Source organism: Phaenicophaeus curvirostris, chromosome 15 (genome assembly GCF_032191515.1).
Source record: "Phaenicophaeus curvirostris isolate KB17595 chromosome 15, BPBGC_Pcur_1.0, whole genome shotgun sequence".
Taxonomy (NCBI): Eukaryota; Metazoa; Chordata; class Aves; order Cuculiformes; family Cuculidae; genus Phaenicophaeus; species Phaenicophaeus curvirostris.
The window spans coordinates 14,554,760-14,579,707 of NC_091406.1; the positions used below are offsets into that span (position 1 = coordinate 14,554,760).

Sequence of the window (24,948 nt, forward strand, 5' to 3'; positions counted from 1 at the left end):
TGATTTGCTCTATCTCCTAATCACTTAAAGAGCTGTAAGGAAGATAGTTCTTGAGGGAGACACTAAATTTTAACCCCAGGCCACACTGTGTCTGTGTGTCCTTGCTCCAGCCCAAAGATGCTGTAGTTTCTACTGGCAGTGAAGGTGAGCAAGACTGCCTTGTTCTTGGTGACCTTTTAGTCATCAGGATCTCATATGGAATATTCTGCCAGTATCAGTGGATATGATACAAGTTAGACATTTTTTCATTGGTTGTGAGACTATGCTTTATTTACAAAGTAATAGTAGGGTTCTTTCTGCCATGAATTATTGGGTAAATGATTTCCGTGCATCTAGAACTATATTTATTCTCTGTCTGAATTTACGAGGGTGGTCTACTAATGCTATTAATACCTTCATGCACAATAATAGCTGAGCAAATGAGAGAATGTTATCTTTGTTAAAGGAGTCCATATGTTACTTGAGAGATGTGGACAGTTTCAATTTAGGGAAATAAGGCATGTGGGAGAATATGATCCAGCTCAAGAAAAGCTCTAGGGAATGTAACAATAGTATTTCAATCTCATTTTCCTCAGAATTTATAGTAAATAAGGGCTATGAAGACATCAGGCAGTAAGGGACAACTCTCCACAGGGAAGACTCTCCATCAAAAGCTCAGGGTGAGGTTAGAGCTGTTGTTCCCACAGAGAGTTGTCCTAGGCCCGATATCATGAATTAGTATATACGGAGATATATCATAGAATCATAGAATAACCAGGTTGGAAGAGACCCACTGGATCATCGAGTCCAACCATTCATTGTGATGTACTTAGGTATAAAGTACGTGTATGCAAATTACTTTGTAATTTGTGTGTATATACATGTGAAAAACATCTCCAAAACATGTTCTTATGTGGTTTTCCAAGGATATCCAAGGACAAGTTATTCTGCTATTGTATGCTGTCTTACAGAACAGTCACAAATAGTATCTTGCAGTAGCAAGCACTGAAAATTAATAAATAGAACTAGTTTGGAGTCTACCAAAGAAGAACATGTTTTTCCTACAGTATTTCCTGTCTATCATCAGGATGCCTGAGATTTTCTGTTGTAATACTGTAAGGAGATTTCTAAGAAGCAGCATAGAAAATCCTTTCCCAGAGGCTCAGAGCCTGATTCTATTTGTATTCTTGAGCTGGTCTGATCCACTTCTCAAATTTTTAAAATCTTAGTCAGTTTTCAATATTTTTTCTCCACGTTTCTGGAAGATGCCAAGTTCCCAGATAATAAAGCTCAAGTGGATGAATGCATTCCGTGAATACTGTATTTTCCTTCCACTGTCAGTGCCTTTACCATTTTCCTCAGACAGCTGAAGTAAGAATTTTGCAGAAGATTGTTTTTAGCATCAGATGTTATAGTCAGATTTTGACGTCAGTACAGGATGTTAATCAGAATTAATTCATGTGGGCTTGTAATGGCTGTTAAAATCCTCAGAATATCATTAAAATGTCTTGCTCTGTATGTAAAATCACTTAATTAAGCTAATATATTCATAATTGGTGTGTATTTGTAGACGTTTATGCCACCCAGAAACAAAGAAACTTGAAAAACCCCATTTTCATGATGAGTTTTGTAGTTTAATGTGTCTAATGTCAGCATATACTCCACCTGTACAGGTCAGGAAGTGGGGGATTGCAGGCTTCATTTCACTCAGTTTTTTTACATATATTTTATATTTTGAATTGATTTTTGACCTTTTCTTTTAATGAATCTAAGGTTAGTTTGCTAATATGGCTAAAACAAAACTCTAATCCGTTGAGCTGGTTTTGTTGAATGTCTTCTAATGAAATTGCACATGATTAAAATTTACATTTTCTTTAAAAGTAACTTTTTTTCATCTAACTGTCATGCTAGAGCTCTTATTAAAAGAAAAGGCAAAAAATCTCCAGGCTGAAGTGCACTCAAGAAGCTCATTTTTAGGGCTGTTCAGTTCACTGCTTCTGACTAAACCTCAATTTCTGATTACTAGAATAAATATTAGAAGGCAAGTTAAAATATGCTCCTAACTAGGAGGGTTCAGGTTGATTTGATGTTGATGAGAGAGAGCTGACTTTTTTAATGTCAGTCCTTTTAAATTCTTTTTAAACATTGCCACTAAATGCTTCATTTCTTTAGTAGCATCCAGTATGTGATACTTCTTCACCTAATGTTGTTGGCTACTCTCTTGCTGTTGGCCTGTTTACTGGTGGACCTAGGGGTGAAAGACGGTGTTTCTGCTCCCTCTCATCATGTCTGTGTTGCTGGATGAAGGCATAGCTTGGGCTTCCAGAGGGAATCAATCACCTTCCTTTAACTGACAAGATCTGGGAATAAATGTTAAGTAGGGTCCAGTTTTACTTTCTGTAGATATGTGCATATTTCTCATATCCAAAAAATATTTTAGCACCTGGATTTGAGGCTGAAGAGGGTTGATGGGTAGATGGGTGGATAAACCAGGTAGGTTTAATGCTGTATGAACTTTCCTAGCTAATCTGTGAAACATGTTGTAATACTTAAAAAAAACCAAAACAAAAAAACCCAAACCCAAAACTATTAAAGTCTTTATTCATAGAAGATACTTAAGTATGGTTTTTAGTGTATGAATGTACACTACAGGGCTTAATTCTGATAAATATATAGAGGAAGAGTAGAACATATAAACTGGTTTTGGACAAAATATAACTGCCTTTTTATAAACACAGATCACAGATCTAGTTTCCCGGTGAATTAAGAAACTAATTAATTGGCAGTTATACTGCCAGTGAGTTCAGTCTGTGTTCTTCATTTTTAGCCCAATGTTACAAAGCTAAAATCCCTTGGCTTTTCAAAACCTTTAAAAGCCTTAGAGATCAGTGAATCTTTTCCTATGTTTTTTTTGCTCCCCTGTTCATTACTGTAGGAAACAAATACATAAGCAGAAATCAGCCAGCAAATCTATACTTTCTGAGCACCCTGAGGGACTCCGGGTGCTTTAAAAATGTATGAGACTTTGTCCACTGACTGGTTATTAACTGCTAAAGGTCACATGTTTTGACATTGCTCCTGAAGGTTTTGCCTTTAAACCCAATGACCTGATTTTGGTGTTGGTTCATACTTTCTTCTGGAATTTGGTGCAAAAGGGTGGAAAAGAATTGCAATGATTGAAGTCTATCTTGATTTCTACAGAAGATATTAAACTACCAGTCTCACCAAATGCAGAAGTGGTGACAAGGCTTCATATTATCAGTGATAGCATGATCACTGATAGGTTTGCATTCTCTGAAGTGATCTGTATCTGTAAGCTCTGGTTTCCCAAAGAAGTGTTTGTTTTCTATGAAACAGGAAGCTGTATGAAAATTAGAATAAAAATATCCTGTCTCTATGGAAGACCTGTGTGTGAGAAAATTAGCATCATAAGGAAAACCTCCTCTTTTGGAGTAATCCAATGCTCCACTTCAAAGTTCATGCTCTGGTCCTGAGTATAAGGTTAGATGCATAACAAAGCAGGTCATGTCATTATCACTTGTCGTGAGCTTTATGTTAACCACATACTTAAATGATTAATTATTTGGGGCCGAAATAGTAACCTAAAATCAGAGACCTTTCTTGCCTTTGTTTTGTGCATTTCATCCATTTCAACTAGATTAAATATCTTTTAGTTAAGTCTTACTAGAACCGTGCCCTAGAGATCTCTATGTAATTCCTTTCAAAGGCTTGACATACAGTATCGTAAGAGAAATTACAAATGTCTGTTATTGTAAAACTTAAAATAAATCCCCTAGCTTTTAGATTATCTTTTTTTCTTATTTTTTTATATTTTTTTTATTGCCCTCCTAGGAACAAACTTCACTCTTGCCGAACTAGGGATTTGTGAGCCCTCTCCTCATCGAAGCGGTTACTGCTCAGACATAGGAATACTCCATCAAGGCTATTCCTTGAGCACTGGCTCTGATGCTGACTCAGACACGGAGGGAGGAATGTCTCCAGAACACGCCATCAGGCTGTGGGGAAGAGGGATCAAATCCAGGCGAAGTTCCGGTCTGTCAAGTCGTGAAAACTCAGCGCTCACGCTTACCGACTCCGACAATGAAAATAAGTCAGATGAGGAAAATGGTAGGCCTTTTTCTTCCATATATTAATGCACATGTATGAGAACGTGATCTTACTTAAAAATACATGAGTATTCTTTTAAAGGTAATTTTTTCACTTCTCTTTCTCAGTTTGAATAAAGCTGTTTTTTGATGTTATGGGGTTGTTTTTTAGCATCAATGTCAGGAAACTCTATTACATGTATATCATATTATATGTTCTATACTGCGTTTTGTCTTACAATTTGTTTTCCACACAATAATCTTTCACAGAAGTTTGTGCTTAGAGTACATTAAATTAATCTTAATGATGAGAAGCAGAAAGGAATTTCTTCAGAGAAATAGTTTCTCAAATGAGATTTTTATACACAGCTTGAAGTAATATTAATAGTCTACAGTATGCGAGTGACTATAACAATGGTGCTAATTTGTAACAATCAGATTTGATTTTTTGTGGGTTTTTTCATCATGTTTTTGAAGTTCAAAAAAATAATTTGCTGTTTGCGTATTGTTAAGTATGGGTGGGCTTTCAGAAAGCAAACCTATTTATCAGACTGAGACAAAGCACTTCTGTTTAGTATAGTTTACTAAATTCATAGAAATGAGACTTGAGGCAGTCCAGCAATCATTTGTGACAAAAACATCTAGATACTGGTCGATTCTTCAAGTAAATTGTGTTAACCTAACTTTCCTTTCCAACGCATATAACCCAGATTCAGGTTCTTATTTATGTATCAGCTGAAAGCTTGTACCTGGCGAATATTCTGTGTTCACATACTTTTTAAGTTATAAAGAGGAAAAATGGATTCACAGGAATTTGTCCTCTATCCTGTAGGGTGATGAAGGTGCAAACACAACTTAGTTAAAATATGAACTAAAGGTTTAGATACTTGCCGGTCTGAGAATTTGAAGAGGAATCTCCCTACTGTTATGCTGTCAGAGCAACTATTCAGGCAGCTGACACCCGCTAATGAAACCTGCTCTCTGCTACTTATGTTACTTGTGATAAAATTTAATTTGTTTCATGTTTGGTGCTGCTCAGAAGAGGATTTTTACAGATATTTATGTTAGGCTCCTCCCCACGGTCACTGGTGGCTCCTGTCTCACTTGCAGCAGTGCCGGTGTGCACAGCACTAGAAATGCAAGTGACTGCTTGTCAAAGCAAACAAGGCAAAACGGAATTACAGTTTTTATATTGATAAAGCAAAGCTTGGAAAAGCAGAGTTGATTTTGTTTGTAACAGCAGTCTTTTTTTGTTTATTACAATTCAATTTTTGAGCAATCTCTCTTCTCCCTAGGCGTAGCAGGATACATTTCTTCATCAAAGCCGAAGAGAAAATGTATATTTACTAATATTGGGGCATACAAGGCATCCAGTATTTTAAAAAGAATCAATAACTGATTAATTGATTCTTTTCTTTTTTTTTATTTTTATAATGCCAGTAACAGAAAATGCAACAGCTCCCATTGACGTTAGCATGGTTTTGATAAGGCTACTGTGCATAATTCCAAATGAAAAACAGTTTGGATTCATTTCTGTAGTGTGAATTCACTTCTCTGAAGGTGATTTTCCCCATTTCAGTGGAAGCACTGTGCCACAGCTTTTGTCTGAGAAAATTTAATCTTGGGAACTATTTTCATACATACTGTCATAGACATTAATATGAGAACAAGTCTGTTTGCTTGCATTTATTTGCTGCCTTAAAGCAAGTGAATTGTTAAAGTAACTGGAAATACAGCGCAATGAATCTGCTTTGAATAGGTAATTATTTTAACAGTGATGTTAATAAGAGAAAGGAGGTCATGATCAAACGACACCAAGAAACAAAGCAGTATGCGGAATTTATTTTTACTTGGAAGGGTTTTTGTAATAAGAGTTTCTGTATGTTTGGTTGTTTAAAAGAAAATAATCATGCAAGTAGGCAGCAACTGTTACATGCACAGAGGTGTTAACTTCAATAAACTTTTTAGTCTTGCTCTCTCATAGATCCTGGTTAGCTCAAAAATCAATGCTTCTTCACATGGCTGATTTTATGAAGTTTTGGGATGCATTATCATATAGATTGACAGCTGCCCCACTGGTTCAGCACCACAGTGTGGACACTTAGAAAACCATCATTAATTTCTCACGCCTGTGCCCAGCAGTGGTTTCCTACATAATAAACACTGTGTCCTTCAGAAGCAAATCAATAACCCGCTAGGTACTTATCTTGAAGAGGAAGCAACAAGAATCTATACTTCAAGAGAAATTCACTCTCTGATATGGTTTTGGATTTGCAGGATACTAGCATAAAACAAGACATTTCTTGGTATGAGATTTTATCCATTTATGCCTAGCAGTATTAGAGGGAGCTCACGATGCATAGACCGGTGAATTTATTTAAAGTGCCATTGAAGCTTTTTCTTCTGACACAGCTCGGCTGTTGTGTTTCAAAACAGTAGTTCAGCTCCAAAAGGTGACATTTTTTTAATATTAAGATGCCATCACAGTTTATATTATTGTACATGGGAAGACCAAACCAAACAACAATCCTTACCCTTCACTTTTCTTGTAATATTAAATCTATTTTCTTGCTTTTAGTACAACTCTAAGCAGCACAGGAGAGGCTTAATTTTAAAAAAATTGCTCTAAAAATAATTTTTTTTCCCATTCAAATCCATTCACAAAGCTTATGACTATTTTCTACATTTTGAGATTTAGTATGATTTAATTTTATCATAAATCAGAATTCTGTGAACCTTGAAATATTAGCAAGCTTGAAATACTTATAGATAAATTGAAATAATTGAAACTCATTTTAAACTAATATTTTATTTGATATACTAAAATTCTTTGTAAGAAAACACCTTATTGACAACCCAGTTTGAAAAGAAACACTTTTATTTTCACAAGTCTGATTAAGCTTATCATGTCTCACAGCTTTTATTACTGTCTCAACCTGGCCATGTTTTCTTTAGACATGACAATAGGAATATAACAGCAAATCTGTCACCAAATTGTAATCCAATGTGACGTATTGAGTTTTAAGTAAATTCTTTTTTTTTCTGATACATATAAGTATAAAAAGCAGATTAGAAATACAGCTCACCTTTGATGTCATGGGCCAGCTCTGTAGAGAGAATTATTTTCAGGGACTCGCCAGTATGGAGTTTAGGGCATATACCAGAGGGGTCCTGAATGCTTATCTTCAGTTTCCTTTTATTAAATCTTATAACTGCTTATTCCTAAACATCAAGAAAAACTTTTCAGAAGTAGCATTTGTCATGTGTTCTTCCCTAAGCCTACAGTATTACTCTATTACTCTATTACTTTTTCTGCGTTACTTTGGTGGTGGCTTTGTTGTAGTAATTAGACGTTTAAATACCAGACAATGCTGTATGTGTGCATGTCACTTATTATAAAAATTAAAAGAAAAAAAGTATTCCCATTAATAAAGTAAAACTATCTCAGGGAAATTACAAGATAAAATATGGAAAACTGTATTTATGTGTTGTACCTCTGACTGAATCTTCTGAAACAACAGAGAAATTATAATTTATATTTTTTCCCCCTGCTATGAAGTTTTCAGTTGTGATTTTGTATAGAAATTTCTCAAATGCATATGTAAAGTAAATCTTAAACACCACCTTATAATTCAGACTGACCTCGTATTTCATTGCTTCAGTTTTATTAGCAGAATAATGCGGGCTTTTCCTGGGATATTGTTGAATAACAGGCTTTGACTGGAAAAGAAAACCTATAACCACATCAGAGAGTGTACAGAAAGGCACCAGACCATCAGATGACAGCAGAGGAGTTTATTTTCTTATTTTTACTGTTTTAGTTTTGACATCTTGTTCTCGGTGTTTTATTACTTCAGTTTTTATCCAGCTTTCTATTTCACACTTCATAATTTGCAGAAAAGGTTATGGTGAAACTGTGATTCTACTCTTCAGAAGATGTTGGTTTTGTTGTATGCTTGCTAATGTCTCGGAGTGGTAAGACTGGTTTGAAAGTAGAAGATTTTAACCTTCCTGGTGACAGAATTCTGTTTGGGTTAAATAAGTGGGAGGTAAAGCTTGCTTTCTAAGTATTCCTGCTAAGATATACTCACTTTTGCCTGTGGGAAAGACTTTCCTTGTTGAAATGGGGTGTTTAAACAATGGTGATACAGTTAGAGCGGATCTGTGAAGTTTTAATTGGAGGGGGAAAAGACAATATGCCCTTATCATTTTGAGATAGGTTATCTATGTTTTATGTGCAAGAAGAAGCAAGGGAACTGTAAACTCACTGTTCATTGCATAATAGAATGCTAATTTCAGTTGTTAGTACTGTCTGGGAATGTGTGCCCGTTTCGCTCCCAGATCAGCCCAGGTAGCTTGGAAACAGCAGGAGGGACAGATATGAAAGAGAAGAGAGGAAGAGCTGCTACAGTTGTACGATATGTTCACATCTGAGAAAGTGTCCAGATGGTCCTAAGGAAATCATGAGATTTAAATGAAATGTCATATGCTCAGAAAATGGAATCGCATACGTCATACATCAATGAGGCTTCTTAAGAAGTGCTAGGGAGGTTAGCTCGTGCATGGGCATACTTCATCTCTTCTTTAGGAAAGCTTGTAAAGTACTTTGTAAATGACAAATTTAGAAAGTCATTAAGCACAGTATCAAAGCTCAGTTGCTTAAGTGGATCCAATTTTGATGTGCTCTCAAAACCTGAGGGCACTTCTGATAGGAAGTGGTTTCCTAATGAGGGAATTGACTAGCAGGAATGACTTTTAAAGACTTAACTAGGCATCGACTACAATTTTGTCCAGGTAAATGGGCTCATGTGTTCAGTGCAGGGGGAGGCTAGGTGATAGGGTTAAGGACAAAACATGGATATGTAGCACTGGTAAACTTTAAAGCCTTGTGGAAGACAAAAATATGAAATGAGAGTATATAAAATCATAAACTTCTATTACAATTTTCATGTCATCTAGTACCACTGTAGTGTAGGTTGGAGAGTGATGCGATGGTAGTGCTAAATATATGGGTATATTGAAAGAGCTAAATAAATACTACCTGGAACACAGTGTTTGGTGATATTTTAGAGATGGGTGTATAGCAAGAGTGATAGCTCTGCTTAGGTGGTCTAGAAGGGTAAAGAAAAAAAATGCTATTTTGACATTCAGTTGTGTATAACTGGCATTTAGCAATTTGGCAGCCATTTCAGTGCTGACCAGGGAGATGTGTACCAAAATCTCCAGTTTTTATTCTCCCAGAGTTATATGTATTTCTAGCCCTTGTGGTCACAGAAGAAATGGATGGAGTGTGAAAACAAAAAGTCTAATATGCAGAGTAATGGGGTCTTACACCATGGGTGTCTGTAATCTTCTTGCCCATTCATTCAAGTTGGGGCTTCCATATCTGTAAAATCTTTAAATGGACATTTCTCTGGGGTGCCAGTGATTTCAGTAGCTCTACCCCAGTTTATGCCACGCTCTGGCTGCTGAGCCTTAACCACTGTATTTTTTGTTCATTTCTGATATGAGGACCTGGCTGCAGCTGTGTCCCGTTTTGCAGTCTCTCTCTTCAGTGTGACTTTTTCAGGTTATATGAATGACCTCTACTTAACTGCATGAACCAAAGCAACCAGGATTTGAGACCTAGGAAATGAAATCCAGAATTTAGGCAGAAAAGTGAAGGAAACAGAAACATAGGCTGGTGAATTAAGGCTACCTGGAAAATACTGCAGCAGCTGGGCTCATAAACTGCTGAGGCTAGCTATGATCTTCCTTTTTCCTGAATCCATAGGGAAAGAGCTTTTGCGTGCAGCTGTATCTGCATCATTATGTGAAGGTCAGAACATGGAGAGCTTTTTAAAAAACTCTCAAAATAACCATGAGATTTTTCAATTAATATTTTAATTATGAGCCTTTCAGTCTACTGGAGAGAAATGATGAAACTATGTTTAACAAGAACTCCATTACAGCACATCATTCAGTTTGTCAATTATTAGTTTTAGTAAAGTAAACTCAGATGATACAGGTCACCTAGGTAAGCAAGCAGCAGCGCCTTTGTTCAAAGAAAAATTGAGTTATAATAATGCCTTCTTACACTTTTCTCTAACAGAGATGTGTATCTGATAAAGTTAATCCAGCTTGGTAATAAAGGTATTGTGAGTGGCTGATGAGCGATAAAAACTTCACAGGAAGATTTGCTTTTATGTGATGTTCAACAACATTTACCATGGTCAAACAAAAATGTATACGTTGTACATTCCGCTTGTACACTGAGGCACAAATCACAGGAAACCATGCACGGATTTGATGTTCCGTCTTGTCTTTCTAAAGACTGTGATGTTTAACCAAAGCTTCTTCTAAATTTCTCAAGCCACATACTGGCACCTTTGCTTACTTAGCACATCCCACTATTAATAATTTTCCTAATTACAAAGACTTGCATATTTTACTGATTGGCGCATAATTAGGTCAATGAACATATTGTTTTTTCTAATCAACCTTTCATTTATGAAGTTTGGCCTGAGTTTGACCAGTGAACTCTGATAGTGCAGTGAATACTTGTTTGCCGTGTATATAAAACTGCACATGCGTATGGCTGTGTAAATATCATTGCTGTTGCTAAATATTTCATTTTATATACTTTGTGTTTATACTCTACACACTGTTCTTTTCTAGTTATCTGGCAGCTTGTTGACAAAAATGTGTTTGAATGGATTGTTAATGTGATGTTGAAATGTAGCATTCTTTTCAGGTAGAAAAGATTTCGTCTTCAGTTAGAAAATGGATAGGAAACTATACCTCCACTCTTTTAGTGCCAAAGTGTTAGTAGGCATGTATGAGAATAAACAGAACTTGTTGAAAACTAAATAATCCCATAAGTACTGATTTTTGAGAGAGTTGACTGTTACTTTACTCTCTTTTATTAAAAAACTTTTTTTTTTACTTAGCTCTGAAGCAGTAAATGATAAATATGTGCCATAAGTTCTGTTCCTTAGTTCAGAGAAGAGGAAATATAATTCATAAGCCCAGGTTCTATGTTTTTACCCATTAAGACTTTTTGTGACTTTTTGTGCAGAATTGGATGACTTCTGTGAGATACTGTAGGAACAATCTGGAAATCAAATGTTTTCTTCACTTTTAATTTAACTCTATTTCATATAGATTAAAGACAACTTAAAGACAACCGGTTAATTTAAGGTTTTACATATGCTATTCACGGTCTCCTTCTGTGACATTGATAAGGGAAATACTTTTATATATTCATTCAGTCTTTCTGCAGCATTTGAAATTGCTGATACAGACATTGTTGCTGTAAGAAGCTGTGGATATGATTGGCAGTGCTTTAGAAAGGCTCAAATTCTGCCTCTCGAATCAAGTGAAAGATTTCTTATGAGCAGCTGTTGTCCACTTCCAAAACACTCACCTGTTAAGTCTTCGCTCACAGACCTCTCATCAGTATTCAACATCTCAAAAGCTGTTGGTAGAACTACAGTTAACACGCTAAAATCTTAACCATATGTGAATATGAAATACTACCTAGGAAAAAACAGAGCATCTTTTTTTCATTTTATAGTTTGTCTGTCTGGTGGTTAAGGAACATCAGATTAGTCTAGAACTCATAAAAGAAAGTCACGATGGTAATGGAGGAATGGAAGCATTTTGAAGAACTTGCCTTTTCATTGAAGTTGTCTACTATCAAAGGCTAGTTATCACTGTTCTTAAAAATAACCACCTATGTTCTGCAAATTTTTCTGTAGGAATGCTTTCCATTTAATATTTTTACATGAAGCAGTAGCTTAAATTGTTTTTCCAGGATGAATAATTTATCTCATTATAATGTGTTACTCTTTGTCACCAGAGGGTGCCATTGCTGTGATATTTCACTTTCTTGTGCTAAAAACTCCTGAATTTTGGAAGAGGTACTGCTTCTAAACGGTACCTCTTCCTTTAGTTGTGTAAAGCAGTGCCAAGAGAAAGTGACCTTATGGAGAAAGATTTGCACAACTGGCAGCAAAGCTGTGTGTAAATTCATTTATTCAGGTGATGTTGCTTTCAGGAAATCAAGTATTAGTTGAAACAACTGGCTCCTAAAAAGGGGCTGTTTGCTGGTTACCACTTGGGTTTGTTACATGAATGCATTTAACTAACACTGCTTACGCTATAGGTGTGTACAAACCCTGCATCCCTCATGTCTTACCAAGAAAATTACCTAACGTTTCTAGCTACATAGCAGTATGCAGAGGAGCAGTGCTGGTGTCAGAAGAAGAGGCAGTTTTATTTGTGAATGAAGTCTCAGTAAGAGATATAGTTACTACAAAGTAGCTGATATACTCTGTTTTGTCTCTTCAAGGCATCCCATTTAAGATCCTTTTCCTATTATTTAAAAATGTGTGTAAGAGCCTTAGGCTTGTAGGTGTCCACCTCACTCAGTGGTTGTACAGTGATCTGTGGTCATGTGGTGGGGTCTCAGAGAGATTTACACAATCTGTACTCTAAGGAACTTAGTTGATTTCTAGAATATATCACAGGTACAGTTCATTCACAGAGTGTATCAGACTATTTAGATGCGAGATGAGCTCATATTTATACCTTACTTCCTTTGGTCTTTTCTCTGTGCTCCCAAATACACAATGCATCCAGGTAAATGAAATAAAAATAAAAACTTACCAACTTTTTCAGGCTAAGATGAAAGACAAAGTTTGGGTATGTGTTTTTATGCTTTGTTTACTAAGAACCATGATGGTATTACCGAGGGCCTTCAAATAACATCTCTCTGGGACGTATTTTACAGCTGACCTACAATTCAGTGGGAAGAATGGCTATTGTCATTTTTGGAGTTGCTGACAGATCAAGTCCTGCTAAGGCTTTCCAGTAGTGCATTGCTGGTATGGATAGGCAGGCCATTCCATTGATGAAACTATCTGCCTGGAAGTTCAAGACACCTATGGAAGCCGATACTTCCTTGCCATGTATCCCTATTGAAACTGAGATCCCATCTTCTAAGAAAACATAAAATCATTCAATTATAACAACATGCCTGTAGGCAAGGCACAATATGTGAGCATCATTTGTTTGCTTAGAGCCATGACTGTCATTCAGAAATATTGAAAGGTAGCATTTGGATTTTTTCACACAAATGGTTAAGGGACTTTTCTCAACATCAAATTAGCGTTCAAGAGTGAAAATATAGCTTCTGTTTCCTCAGATGCTGAGCTGTAAGAATGAGTAATCATGATTCCTGGGGGAAAGAAATGTTTTTTTTTAAAAAAACCCTTGAGTGGTACTAGATAAGAAATGAGTTTATCAGTTTTCTGTAAAACAATTCCATTTAGTAAACTTGAAATAAGATGAATCACAAACAAATTCTTACTCTTCTTTCCAGTTTTCTTTTAAAAGAGGGGAAATATTTTTAATGAGTTGTATACTGGGTTTGTATCTCTTATGTAACATTAAAGCTTTAAGTTATACAGCGTGAATAATAACAAACTAAGGTAATGGATATGATTGCTTAAGAGAGTGGCATTTGTCTTTTGTAGATATCTTTTTCGCAGAGTAAAGCACAGCATCACTAACACTTGTGCTAGAATGTTCTTCCTGAGCAGTTTTATAGACACATAGAAAGAATGTGTGGAGTAGAAAGGGTTAGGTAACAGCTAAGATGTGCAGTGGGAAAAGATGAGTGGGTGAGAACTAATAGTGGGACATGAACTGCAAGGAAAGAGGAGTCCAAGGAAAACTCATAAAAAGCTGAGGTTTAGGACAGCTAGTTAAACAACTGAAGGAAGAAGTAATCTGCTGTCAAAAATGCTTTTACTTACCATGTGTGTATGCTTTTTTTTCCAGTGTGTACTATAGCAACGTAGAGAATAAATTTTGATGGCTTTCATCTGCATAGAAATGCTGATGTACTCTTTAATAACCTCTCACTATAGCAAACCTTCTAAGCTGCTGCTTGTGAAGGGTTAGTGTGTCAGAGAATACCACATGACTGCTAGGGATTGAAGACTTGTATTTGTGTTTTGTTTGTGAATGAGATACAAATGTTTGGAGTTTTACTTTCTTTTTCATTTTTATGCATTTCATAGTTATTTTTAAAGCCAACAATGTACATAAATAATTCAGTTAATTTCCTTCCTTTGCCGAGTTCTCTACATTTTCAGTATTAGATAGTGAAATAATAAACCTTACCTACCCTGTCTTGTCAATATATCCCTGGGTAGGTGCTCAAAGACTCCTTGAGTCTTTATTATCTGGATTAATTCACCAGCTCTAATTTTCTGAGTAATTACTGCATACTTCAAGACCACTTCTACTGTGATACTTAGCCGGTTTTTATTCTTTGAGATACTTTATTTCTTGACCTGTAATTTGACTTCCCGAAGAGTATGTGAATATAGGTGCCCATATTCAGTTTAATCCTTATTTTTGGGATTGGATCACGCTCCAAGCCTGCCCTCTGTCTGTCTCAATCAGCACTTATGGTCCTCTCCCCTGTGGACTCTCTCTTTGTGGACTTAATGTCCTTACCCAGAAGTAAGAACATTCTGTACATAATGGAGCACTTTAATGGCTCTTTTAGTGACAAGATCCAAACTAATTTTTTTTAGAATGAGTGTTTCTATTCATTTAAAAACATGATTTCTCAGCCCAGCGGTCCAGCCTGTTGAGATCCCTTTGCAGAGCCTCCCTACCCTCCAGCAGATCCACACTTCCACTCAGCTTAGTGTCGTCCGCAAACTTGCTAAGGGTGCACTCGATGCCTTCATCCAGGTCATTGATAAAGACATTGAACAGGGCTGGACCCAGCCCTGAGCCCTGGGGAACCCCACTTGTCACTGGCCTCCAGCTGGATTTAACTCCATTTCCCACCACTCTCTGGGCCCTCCAGTCAACCAGTTTTCCACCCAGGAGAGTGTGCGCCTGTCCAGGCCAGAGGTGACAGTTTCTCAAGCAGAATGCTGTGAGAAACTGTGTCAAAGGCTTTACTGAAGTCCAGGAAGACCACATCCACATTCATTTCTTTACTGGTCTTTTTCACTGCATTTTTCTCCTATCATTTTCAGTCTTGGTAAAAATACTGTGGCATTTTCTAGTTTTTGCCTGAAAGACCATTTATTCTCCCTTCTGGCTTTTTTTAGTTTGTTTTTTTTTTTTTTTTTAATATAACGAAACGCCTTGAGCTTAAGACTTTAATGTGGCTCCAGATAATCTCCTGGTTTTGTTTGACACATGATGGCTTAAAAGCATTCTTTATAAAGCTGAATATTACAGTGTGAATGTGCAAAGCGAGGGTTACTTTTTTGTTACATATGATTCCTTGCATGGTTAAAAAAAATGGAGGAGCAGATCATCTTGCAGAAATCGTGATCACCTTAGTAAAACCATTGGAAGAAATCAATATTTTTCATTTCTTTACTGTTGTCCCATCTTATTTGAATCTAGTTCATGAAATAACTATTTTAGAAATGCTTCTAATCACTTCTCTGGTGATAAATTTTGACACTCTTTCAAATATCGGGTTTATGTATTTCCTTTTAGTTAGCCTTCTTGCACACTATAGCAAGTGCAATAGCACTCTAATTTTTCTTAGCATGAAATAGTTTTTGTTTTAAGAAACAAAATTTTTTCAAACAATTTTATATGTGATTTGAAATTCCTGAAGTCTTACTTGAGCTTCACTGTTATGTCTCAGAGGAGTAGAAAATACGTGGCAACTTCTCCAGAAAGATCCTCTCTAAAGAACATATTAAAGATGAAATATAAGGATTTTTAGATCAAAAGGATAATGATTTTTTAAAATCTTTACTATATGATAAATTAATCAGAAGGTGTTATAAAGATGTACAAACTTGCACAAGGAGGGAGAAGAGAAAGCAGATGGTGACTTTGAAATTAGTATAGACATAGACCTAAACCGTACTTTCAGAAGTTGGTTGTAAAGTAACAGAAGGGAACTGTATCATATGCACCGATTAGAAATCTGTGTCAGGGTGAGCATGATGAGCAAAAAATATTGATATGATAGCAAATACCTTATTTTATCAGAAATTTCATTGTATTTACAGAGATGCTAGAATACAGTGACATAAAATAATCAGGAGTAATGCAATGACACTTTAGGAGGCCAGTATTAGCCTTCAGTGTTACTCAAGTTGTTTATGCAGTATAAGCTGTATTCCAAGCAGGGAAATTTGTAATAAAATTATATCTTCCTGTAATTTCTTTAAAGAAAAACAAAAATTATTCTTAAAACTGAAAGTAATCAGCCAACACCTATCAGAATGGACACAAGGTGCATGTTTCTGACATTATGACCAACAGACTTGACTCTGCAAAAAAAATTGTGCTGTTTAAGAAAAGCCCAACAGATGCTCATAGCACTGGGACGTGTAGCCCAAGGCAGATGCTGGACCAAAACAGCTAATGCTATGATAATTTGTGTTTCACGTTTCGTATGTGAGAACGTATATGACTTATTCATGCTTCAAATGCATTTGTGTATGGATTTACCATTTGATTAGTTAATAATTTTTGCTTCAGAATACAAATATAGTGAGACTTAATCTAAGAGATCAGCTACAACAAAAGCCAGCGGCCAGAAAGGAGAGTTGGTAGTGCAGTTTTCCATATAAGGTTCATAGATAAGCCTTACCTGCCCATCTCTCTAGAAGAAAGATAGATTGCAATTAAATATATAGACTTCATTATCGTTTAACTAATTTTTTGAGATCTATTTTACTTATTTATGGAAGGCAAGGTAAATTCCACAGCTCGGTGCGCTGTTATGATACTTGTGTAAATCTGAAAATTTGGAGGAATTTTGTAAAAATTAGAAACAAAAAGTTTGGTTCTACAAGTCCATTTAAGTTTTAATTAAATAATGCTAATGATATTTCAAGAAGGGTTTTGAGTGTTAATCAGAGAGCAACTTAATTATTGTGGTTTATCAATAATAAGGAAAGTTCTGGCTTGCATGCATACAAATTGTGAGTTCATGGTAATGCTATAAAAAAGTGATGATTTTAGATATGGAACCTAAAATAAACATGCACAGCGCTAGCCGTTCTGAGTGTAGTAGCGGGTAGTCCATGCTCTGTTTATGAATGCACAAAGAAGTATTTGTCAGTCTGGGAAATGGTTGCAAAGTGGATGGAATTAGTTCTGTGTACTGATGGTCTCAAAATACATGACTAATCTTTTCTGAAGTCTGAGGAATTAAAATGACAAGCAACATTTTATACAGACTTTTTCATGTGCTATTGAAACATAAAGTTCAGTACATGAATTCTGATGATTTTGTACAAGAATTTCTATGAAAGATCTATGCCATTTGGTAAATTCATGTCAGCTGCAATTCTTACAGTAGATAATATAAAGCCCTGGTCAGGTAGTCTTTGTTTAGCGATAGCTAGAGCATCAGGCCAGTTGAACGTGTGCTGTAGTACTGCTTCATATTCTAAACCAAATATTTGGAAGAGAAATTATCTCATGGTAATGTTTTTAGTTTAAAATTTCTGTCTGTCAACCAGGCATGCTCTCGCAGGGGACCGTAAGGTGCAGCACAGGAACTGCATTCACACCATTCACTTGATTCAAGCCTAAAGTAGTGTCTGGTGAGCCTCCTAGCATTCCTGGGTTTTGTGTCCTGATGAAGGACCCCTTTGATGGGATGATGGTATCGCACGGCCTCTTGCCTGAGGCTCTCCTAGTCACACTGCACCCTCTCTCTTTTTTATCTTGTTCTGCATCAGAAGAGAGGTCCTTGCACAGCAGGTACCAGTTTGAGCTGAGCTGCCCCATGTTAGTCGGTGGTGGCCATCGCTTCCCACCTGCGACTTCTGAACCCCTGGTGAGAACAGCCTGCTGTGTTGAAACGGAATATCCACTGAAGGGTGTTTATATACCAGTTAGGAAAGGATTTGAATCACCCGCCTGGTTGAAAGTTCAAAACAAGACTGTCTAAGATTGATGTTCATTAACAATAACTGCCCAGCTTGTGCCGAGGCAGTGGGGCACGTGCAGCACCTGGAGATGAGCTCCCCGTGCTCTGTGCTGCCGAGGGCGGCTGCCGGCTGCAGAGACCTTGTGAGTGAGGAGCTGAAACCAAAGGGAGTAACTTTATCTTCCCTGGTTTTCCTCGCTCTTCTTCAGTGCTTTTATGCTTCTTTTCCTCCTCCCTCAAAAGCAAGCATCCCATTTTCTCCTCGAGAGCATAGCTAATTTTAAGGAACATGTTCCTCTGGACAACTTTTCTGCTTGTTCTACACTACTTGTTCTTGTCTTGCAGATTTTACTTGTTGCACATGGTTTCCTGTCCCAGTTTGTTCAGCTATATCACAGCTCTCCTTTTGCCCCTGTGTAGTTATAGATTATTTACATACTTACTTTAACCCTGTGCTTCTTTCAGTGTTAGGCTGTTAAAAGATGCTCATACACCTTGCATGTTGTGCAGGTTTCATCCAGAGCTGGTCTGTCTAGGCAGAAAGCAGACATGCAGCCTTAGGAATGCAGCAGCCTCTGCTTTGGCTATGCTGTCTCAGGACAAAAGTAAATTTTAAAAAGATTAGCTTAAAATCCAGCTGTTAAAACAACTTCTTTACATCCTTACAACCTTCATCTAACCTATTTCTGTCTGTAGCATGCAAAAAAGGGAGCTCTTCCAGCTGCCTGCATGCTGTCCTGCCACATGATGGGAGCCGGTGGCACTGACGGCAGCGCCGTGTGGACATTTCCCTGTTTGAGGTGACGTTAGTTAGGAGTCAAGTTTCATCGTAGAAGCTGCTTGGACTAATGCTTTGATTAAGACACCTATGAAAAGAGCAGAAAAGTGTTGTAGTTCTAAACAAGTTCGGTAGTATACGTAGAACTCAGGTGATGATAACCGTTTTATATTTATTTTGAGTTTTTTGCACTTGTGGTTTTCCACTATGCCTTTGACTATATGAAGGATTTATTTTTGTTCGGCTCTGTTGTAAAGTGCTGAATGTAATATGCCCCAGAGTCTCTTTGAAGCTTCGAGTGACTTAAATGAACAGTATTGTTCACCTCCTGAGTCAGGACCAAACTGTACAGTATTTCTGCAGTAGTGGTGGATTTGTTGCCTTACTGGCCCCTATGGCTATTTAGGGGGGCACTAGTCCATTGATTGCTGCACCTGGGCTAATCTCCTACTTCATGCTGGGTTTGAAAGAGGTACTTGGTGACTTGAGAAGCAGATGTACAATCTATACGTTTGTCAGTGGGAATGACATAATCATTTTGGTTCAGACACAGGCGAGTTACTGCTTCTGTTGGGTCGAAGGCTACTAGCAAAAAAAAGCTTCCCTAGGAAATAACTAGACAGGAGAAATGACTTGGACTTCTGAGGGTTTGAAGTATAAAATATGTAAATTACAAAAATTTGGCATACTGTCAGGCTTACACTTTTTCCTTTGGTATACAGAATTTGTGTCATCTGCTCAGTCCAGCGTCTTATCTGTGATAACGTATTTTTACAATGGAATTTGTAAGTGCCTTCCCTTTTTATTTTCTTTTTTAAGGTGAGCATTTTGTGACAGAAATACCAAGTCCAGTTTGGCGTGTTATCCTTTAGACATCTGTCTCCTTAAAACTTGAGTGAAAATACAAGATGCCTATTTGAATAACACGGTATTGCCAACAGTGATTGAAAGTGATGCATGAGGTGATGGTGCTTCCTTACGGTTCTCTCACCGTATATCAGTACGTTTGTGCACGTATGTGGGTAGTTCTTTGAAAAAGAATAATAAGCAGGTCCAAGATGTGATGTCAGATCTAGTTAATCAGTGTACTAGAAATACATTACCCTAATTCTTGGTAAGGAAAATAGTAATCAAAGTCTTGAGTCTCTTTTCATTTGGGGAGACAGATGGCATATCTGCTTAACGGCAAATATCCAAAAGAATTTTTTTTTAAAATCCTATCTTTCAAAACATGGCAATCATAGTCATCTTGGAAAGGAACTATTAAATTTAATAAGCCATATGTTCAGTGAATTTACTTATTTTGTTCTGAGACGTAGACATACGATTCACCTCTGTGTCGTTTTGTGTAAATTAACTGCTTTATTCTCTGCTACACAATTAAGGTATTTAACAAAGTTCCAAATGTGCAACATATTATTAGCCAAATACAGCAACTAGTTTTCATGTTGCTAGAGTAAATGCAGTTAGGTGAACAGTCTGCAGTTTACCAGGGTTCCCTCTGTGGAGTTCAGCGTGTTTGAAGATCAGATTGACTGGCAGCTTCCTTGGTATACATAAAACAGATCTAAAATTGTTTCAAATAGAAATTCTCTGAGGATTGTATCATCTTCGCTGTTCTGTTGTACTGAAGATGCAGATGTGCCAGACTGTTCTGCAGGATTATAAATGCATTAGTGAAACCCTAATACGCTTTCTAACAAATATATGCAGTGCAAGAGGTATTCTTAGCCATCTTGTACCCACTCATTTTAATTATTTCATGTAATTGGCATGTTGTTCTGCTTTTATAGCTTGTTAAAATGAGATGTGAAAATGGCTGTAGGTAATGGCTGCTGGAAAATCTCTACCCATGGTAGACAGGAATAACATTTCAGAAAAAATACATTGCAGATTTTAAAGCACAGTACTTTCCCAGGGAGAAAGAAAGATTAAAAGGATGGATGTAGTACACTGGTATGTATGGCAGAAGCAAGTTTTAATGACCTTGGGTATATAAATAAACATCATATACAATGACCAGATGTTGAAGCAGCATCCTATTGTAGGTGCAAAGATGCCGGCGTAAGCCTGGGCTGCTTTGCACTGCAGTGCTGACACTGAGGCACGGGGGTGGTGAGAAGAGTCTGGTGGTAACAAAGGAGGTTTTTCCTTTCCTCCTTTGGAGAAAATGATAAGAGAATACCTGAAACGAGGTTTTCAGAGCATCTTCCTGCTCTTCCTTTCTGGAAAACAGAATGCGTCCTTTGATGCAATTTTCCCATCTCTGCTTCTCAGGTGCAAAGTCTTGATGCATCAGGCTGTCACCCGATGACTCCTTAAAAGCTGGTCTTTGCTGCCTGCCACCAGGCAGGTGTGATCCAAAGTGGGAGGCTGGAGCAGTCATTTCTCTTGACTTTTCTGTGCAGTCTGACCTATGATAAGCCTACTCCGTGGAAGTCACTTGTGTTGATCTGTTCCAGCCCTATTTTTTCCTGGAGAGTTTGGTTTCTTGGTTTGCCCAGGGCTAGGTCATTGAGCAAAATTTGTGGTTTGGAAAGGGCTTTTTCTTATCCTGCTGTTTGTTTTGGTTTGCTTTTTTCCCCCTGCCAGTATAGCAAAATTGCAAACATGCTGCACAGATGATCTTTTTATTCTTCAAGAGCCTGCTGCCTTTATATCTCCCCTTGGTTTGCTAAAGCGTGAGCTATTGGTGCTTTAGTGAAACTTGCCCAGAAGCTTTTTTCCTGAAGGAATCCAGGAAGAATGGACCCTCTAGGTTAATGTTTTTAATAAAGTTATGTTTCCGTGCAATGGTCCCTCTCTCTCTTTCTCCCGTATCTGTGTCTTGATGAAATAACATTTAGCTGGATATTGACCTTAGCTGTTAATATAAAATGACAGGGTATTTTCCAAAAGAAAATTGTCACAGAGGAGGGTGCTGGCCTCTTCTCCCAAGTGACAGGGGACAGGACAAGAGGGAATGGCCTCAAGCTCCGCCAGGGGAAGTTTAGGCTGGACATTAGGAAAAAATTCTTCAAAGAAAGGGTCATTGGGCACTGGAACAGGCTGACCAGGGAGGGGGTTGAGTCACCTTCCCTGGAGGTGTTTAAGGCACGGGTGGACGAGGAGCTAAGGGGCATGGTTTAGTGTTTGACAGGAATGGTTGGACTCGATGATCCGGTGGGTCTCTTCCAACCTGGTTATTCTATGATTCTATGATTACTGTTCTGTGATTTTTAGTCAAACGAGTTCCTTCAGTTCTAGGGACTTCTTTCCATAAATTGCTGTGGCAGTGAACTGCTTCAACTTACCAGATACGATGAATAAAAATGTTTTGCTTCTAGAAAGAGGTAATTATATGTAACGTACTTTGTAGCGCTTTCCTTTTTCCTTCTTTTTACTATAAATATTTCCCACTCCCCACTGTCAAAATATGAGTCTATACATGGTTTGTGCAGAGATAATCAGGACTCAGGATTATAGTAAAAATTGGAAGATAAGAGCATCTAATTTTACTTGACAGCATGTTGTTGTGTTTCAGGAAAAAAATCCTGTAAAAAAAGTACAAGTACCCTAATACATATAGGAAACTCAACAACAGCTAATTTGAGTATGATTGTATTTCTTATCAGTAATTTTGAATTTCTTAACAATTGTTGTTGTTTCTCTGTGTGTACAATGCACTTGATAGTCTGTGGTTGTTGTTCCAAAATGAAAAAAAAGGACTTGTGAATCTCCAGAACTACAGAGCTCTCTGCGCTCATGCATCTTCCAGAATAGATAGGTCCTACCCCAGGAGATTTTATTTTTATTTTTTAATATTTTTTTTTTAATTCCTAGCACCAGATGATGATATTTCGCCAGCAGAAGCATGAAAAATCAAATGCCATAACATACTTTAATAATGCGTGACATAAACTGTATTTTAGCTTCACAATAAAATCAGAATACCCTTAGTAGTAAATCTTATACCACAGGATGTTTGCAGTTCTAGTTGATAGCAGTTGTATTGAAATAATCCATTGCATCAGGAATCGTATGCCGCAGTTATTCCAGTGCAAAGGCAACAGCTGCATAGGCAGAAACAGGAGAAATTTTCACTGGCTTCTTCTAAACAAAGTAAAGGTGGCTTTCTTTGTGATTCATAGCTCACCCAAATTAGATCTGTTCTGTCATTTATTAACAAACGCAACTAATAACAATAAGTTCAAAAATGAAACCAAGTCGGTATAAAATGTGAAGCCTAATAAACGAAGCTTACTTGCCTGTTCTAAGTCATGCAAATCCAGGCTCAGTTGTTTGGTAGTGCCTCATTTAATACATTTCATGGCTCATTTATGCTTTGTTGTGTGTTTTTTTTTTTTTTTTACTGTAGTAGTGGGGCTGACTGAAGTTTAAAGTGCAGAATACAGTGGAATATAGATCTAATAGCATAATTCAAAACATGCAGGGCTTAACTCCAAGAAATTTTGACAGGGTAAACTGCGGTCAGATGAGTACAGTGGAAAGTGGAGAAAGTGGAAGACAGTAGAGGAGATCTGGTATAGTCCTAGTGTCCTCTGTCACTCAAGGGCATTACTGTCTCACTGCTGGCTCATTGTTTGATCTTGAAAACCCTGGTGGTGCTTGTCAGTTCCGTGGTACCTGAGGCTGTTTTGTATCTGTTTGGGGAAAGTGCTGCTCGTTCAGTGCCCCAGAGTAGGATGGGGTAGAGAATCAAAAGAGTAAAAGCAATAAAAAAGGTATGGGTTGAGATAATGTCTGTTTAATAGGTAAAGGAAAAGCTATTTATGCAAGCAGAGCAAAACAAGAAATTCACTACTTCCCATCAGCAGGCAGGTGTTCAGCCATCTCCAGGGCTCCATCATGCCCAAAGGTTACTTGAGGAGACAAACACCATCACTCCCAATGCTCTCCCTGCTGTCCCTTCTTCTTCTTCTAGCTTTTATTGCTGAACACGACAGTATGGGATATCTCTTTGTCAACTGGGGTTGGCTGTCATGGTTGTGTCCCCTGTCCCCTCCCAGCTTCTTGTGCGCCCCAGCCCGCTCCCTGGGCTAGGGGGATGAGCAGTGGAGGGACCTGACACTGTGGGAGTGCTGTTCAGCAACAGCAAAGATCTCCCCGTGTTAGCAACACCATTTAGGCCACAGATCCAAAACACAGCAGCTCTTATGAAAAAAATAACTCCATCCCAGCCAAAACCTCCACAATGCTGAGGGGATAAACAGTTGTCAAATTAACTACCGGTGACAATTGTTTTCAAATATATTGAATAAACAGTGATGTTTCTGTTGTATGAAAATAATATGGTATAAAATGGTGAAGAGAAGACTTGACTTAATAAAGAGAGCAAAAAATCTTTATATGGCCGTGTGGTCTAGGAACTTGTGGTTTCATAGCAAGTAATTAAATTGCAAATTGGAAGAATAATAAAGTTTCAGTTTATAAAAAAAATCCCATGCCTCGCAGAGTGCTGGTTTTCTAGCTTCTTGTACAAAAGAAAGTTTATTTAGATGCTTGAAAAATATAAGCATGCAAAAAATAAAGTTTTTCCATTATTAAAACATCTTAGAAATTGCTGGAAAAGGGCTTGGGTTTTATTCTGCATACCAATATCAGTTATTTAGAAAAAAGTATTCACAGTATAGCATTTGATTTCTAGACAATAGCATAGCACCTGCGAGATGTGTTGTGAGGAATGATGAACTGTTGCATGCCTGTTCCAGTGTAAAATATTGTTAAGATGAAGTATATCAAACACATTTATCTGCTGCAAATCAGTTTGTCTCAGAAAAGACTCAGTTAAATTTTATGGAGCCTGATTTTGTTACTGATACACCTTCTGAAATTTATCTGATATGCTGCATTTTTCTTCCCCAATAGGTCAAATGAATCATGATTTTCTTTTTCATCCTGAATGGACAGTGAAAATAAAGCCACCGTATGCCACTTGTGTAACTGGCATGATTTACTGCATGTCTGAATATAAAATCATAAAACTTCGAGGACATGGTTAATACATAACCATCAAAATAACAGAGTGCAATTCTAAATTTATGAGGCTGAACTTAACACTGAATATCAAATAAGAACCACATTGATTTCTGTAGCACATGGCTTAAAAACACATTAGGTGGCATAACTGCAAGACAGTACATTGATTTAAGCGTAAAATG

General features: G+C 37.3%; 1 protein-coding gene across 7 annotated transcripts in view; it reads left to right on the plus strand.

The window, feature by feature from the left end:
* The window catches only part of TENM2 (teneurin transmembrane protein 2), a 596,193-nt gene that overhangs the window by 125,297 nt on the left and 445,948 nt on the right, over positions 1-24,948 (plus strand). For all 7 annotated transcript variants that reach the window (XM_069869284.1, XM_069869285.1, XM_069869286.1 and 4 more), the window contains exon 3: positions 3,832-4,107. In XM_069869284.1, coding sequence (XP_069725385.1) covers positions 3,832-4,107 — 276 coding nt within the window. The remainder of the gene's footprint in view (positions 1-3,831; positions 4,108-24,948) is intronic.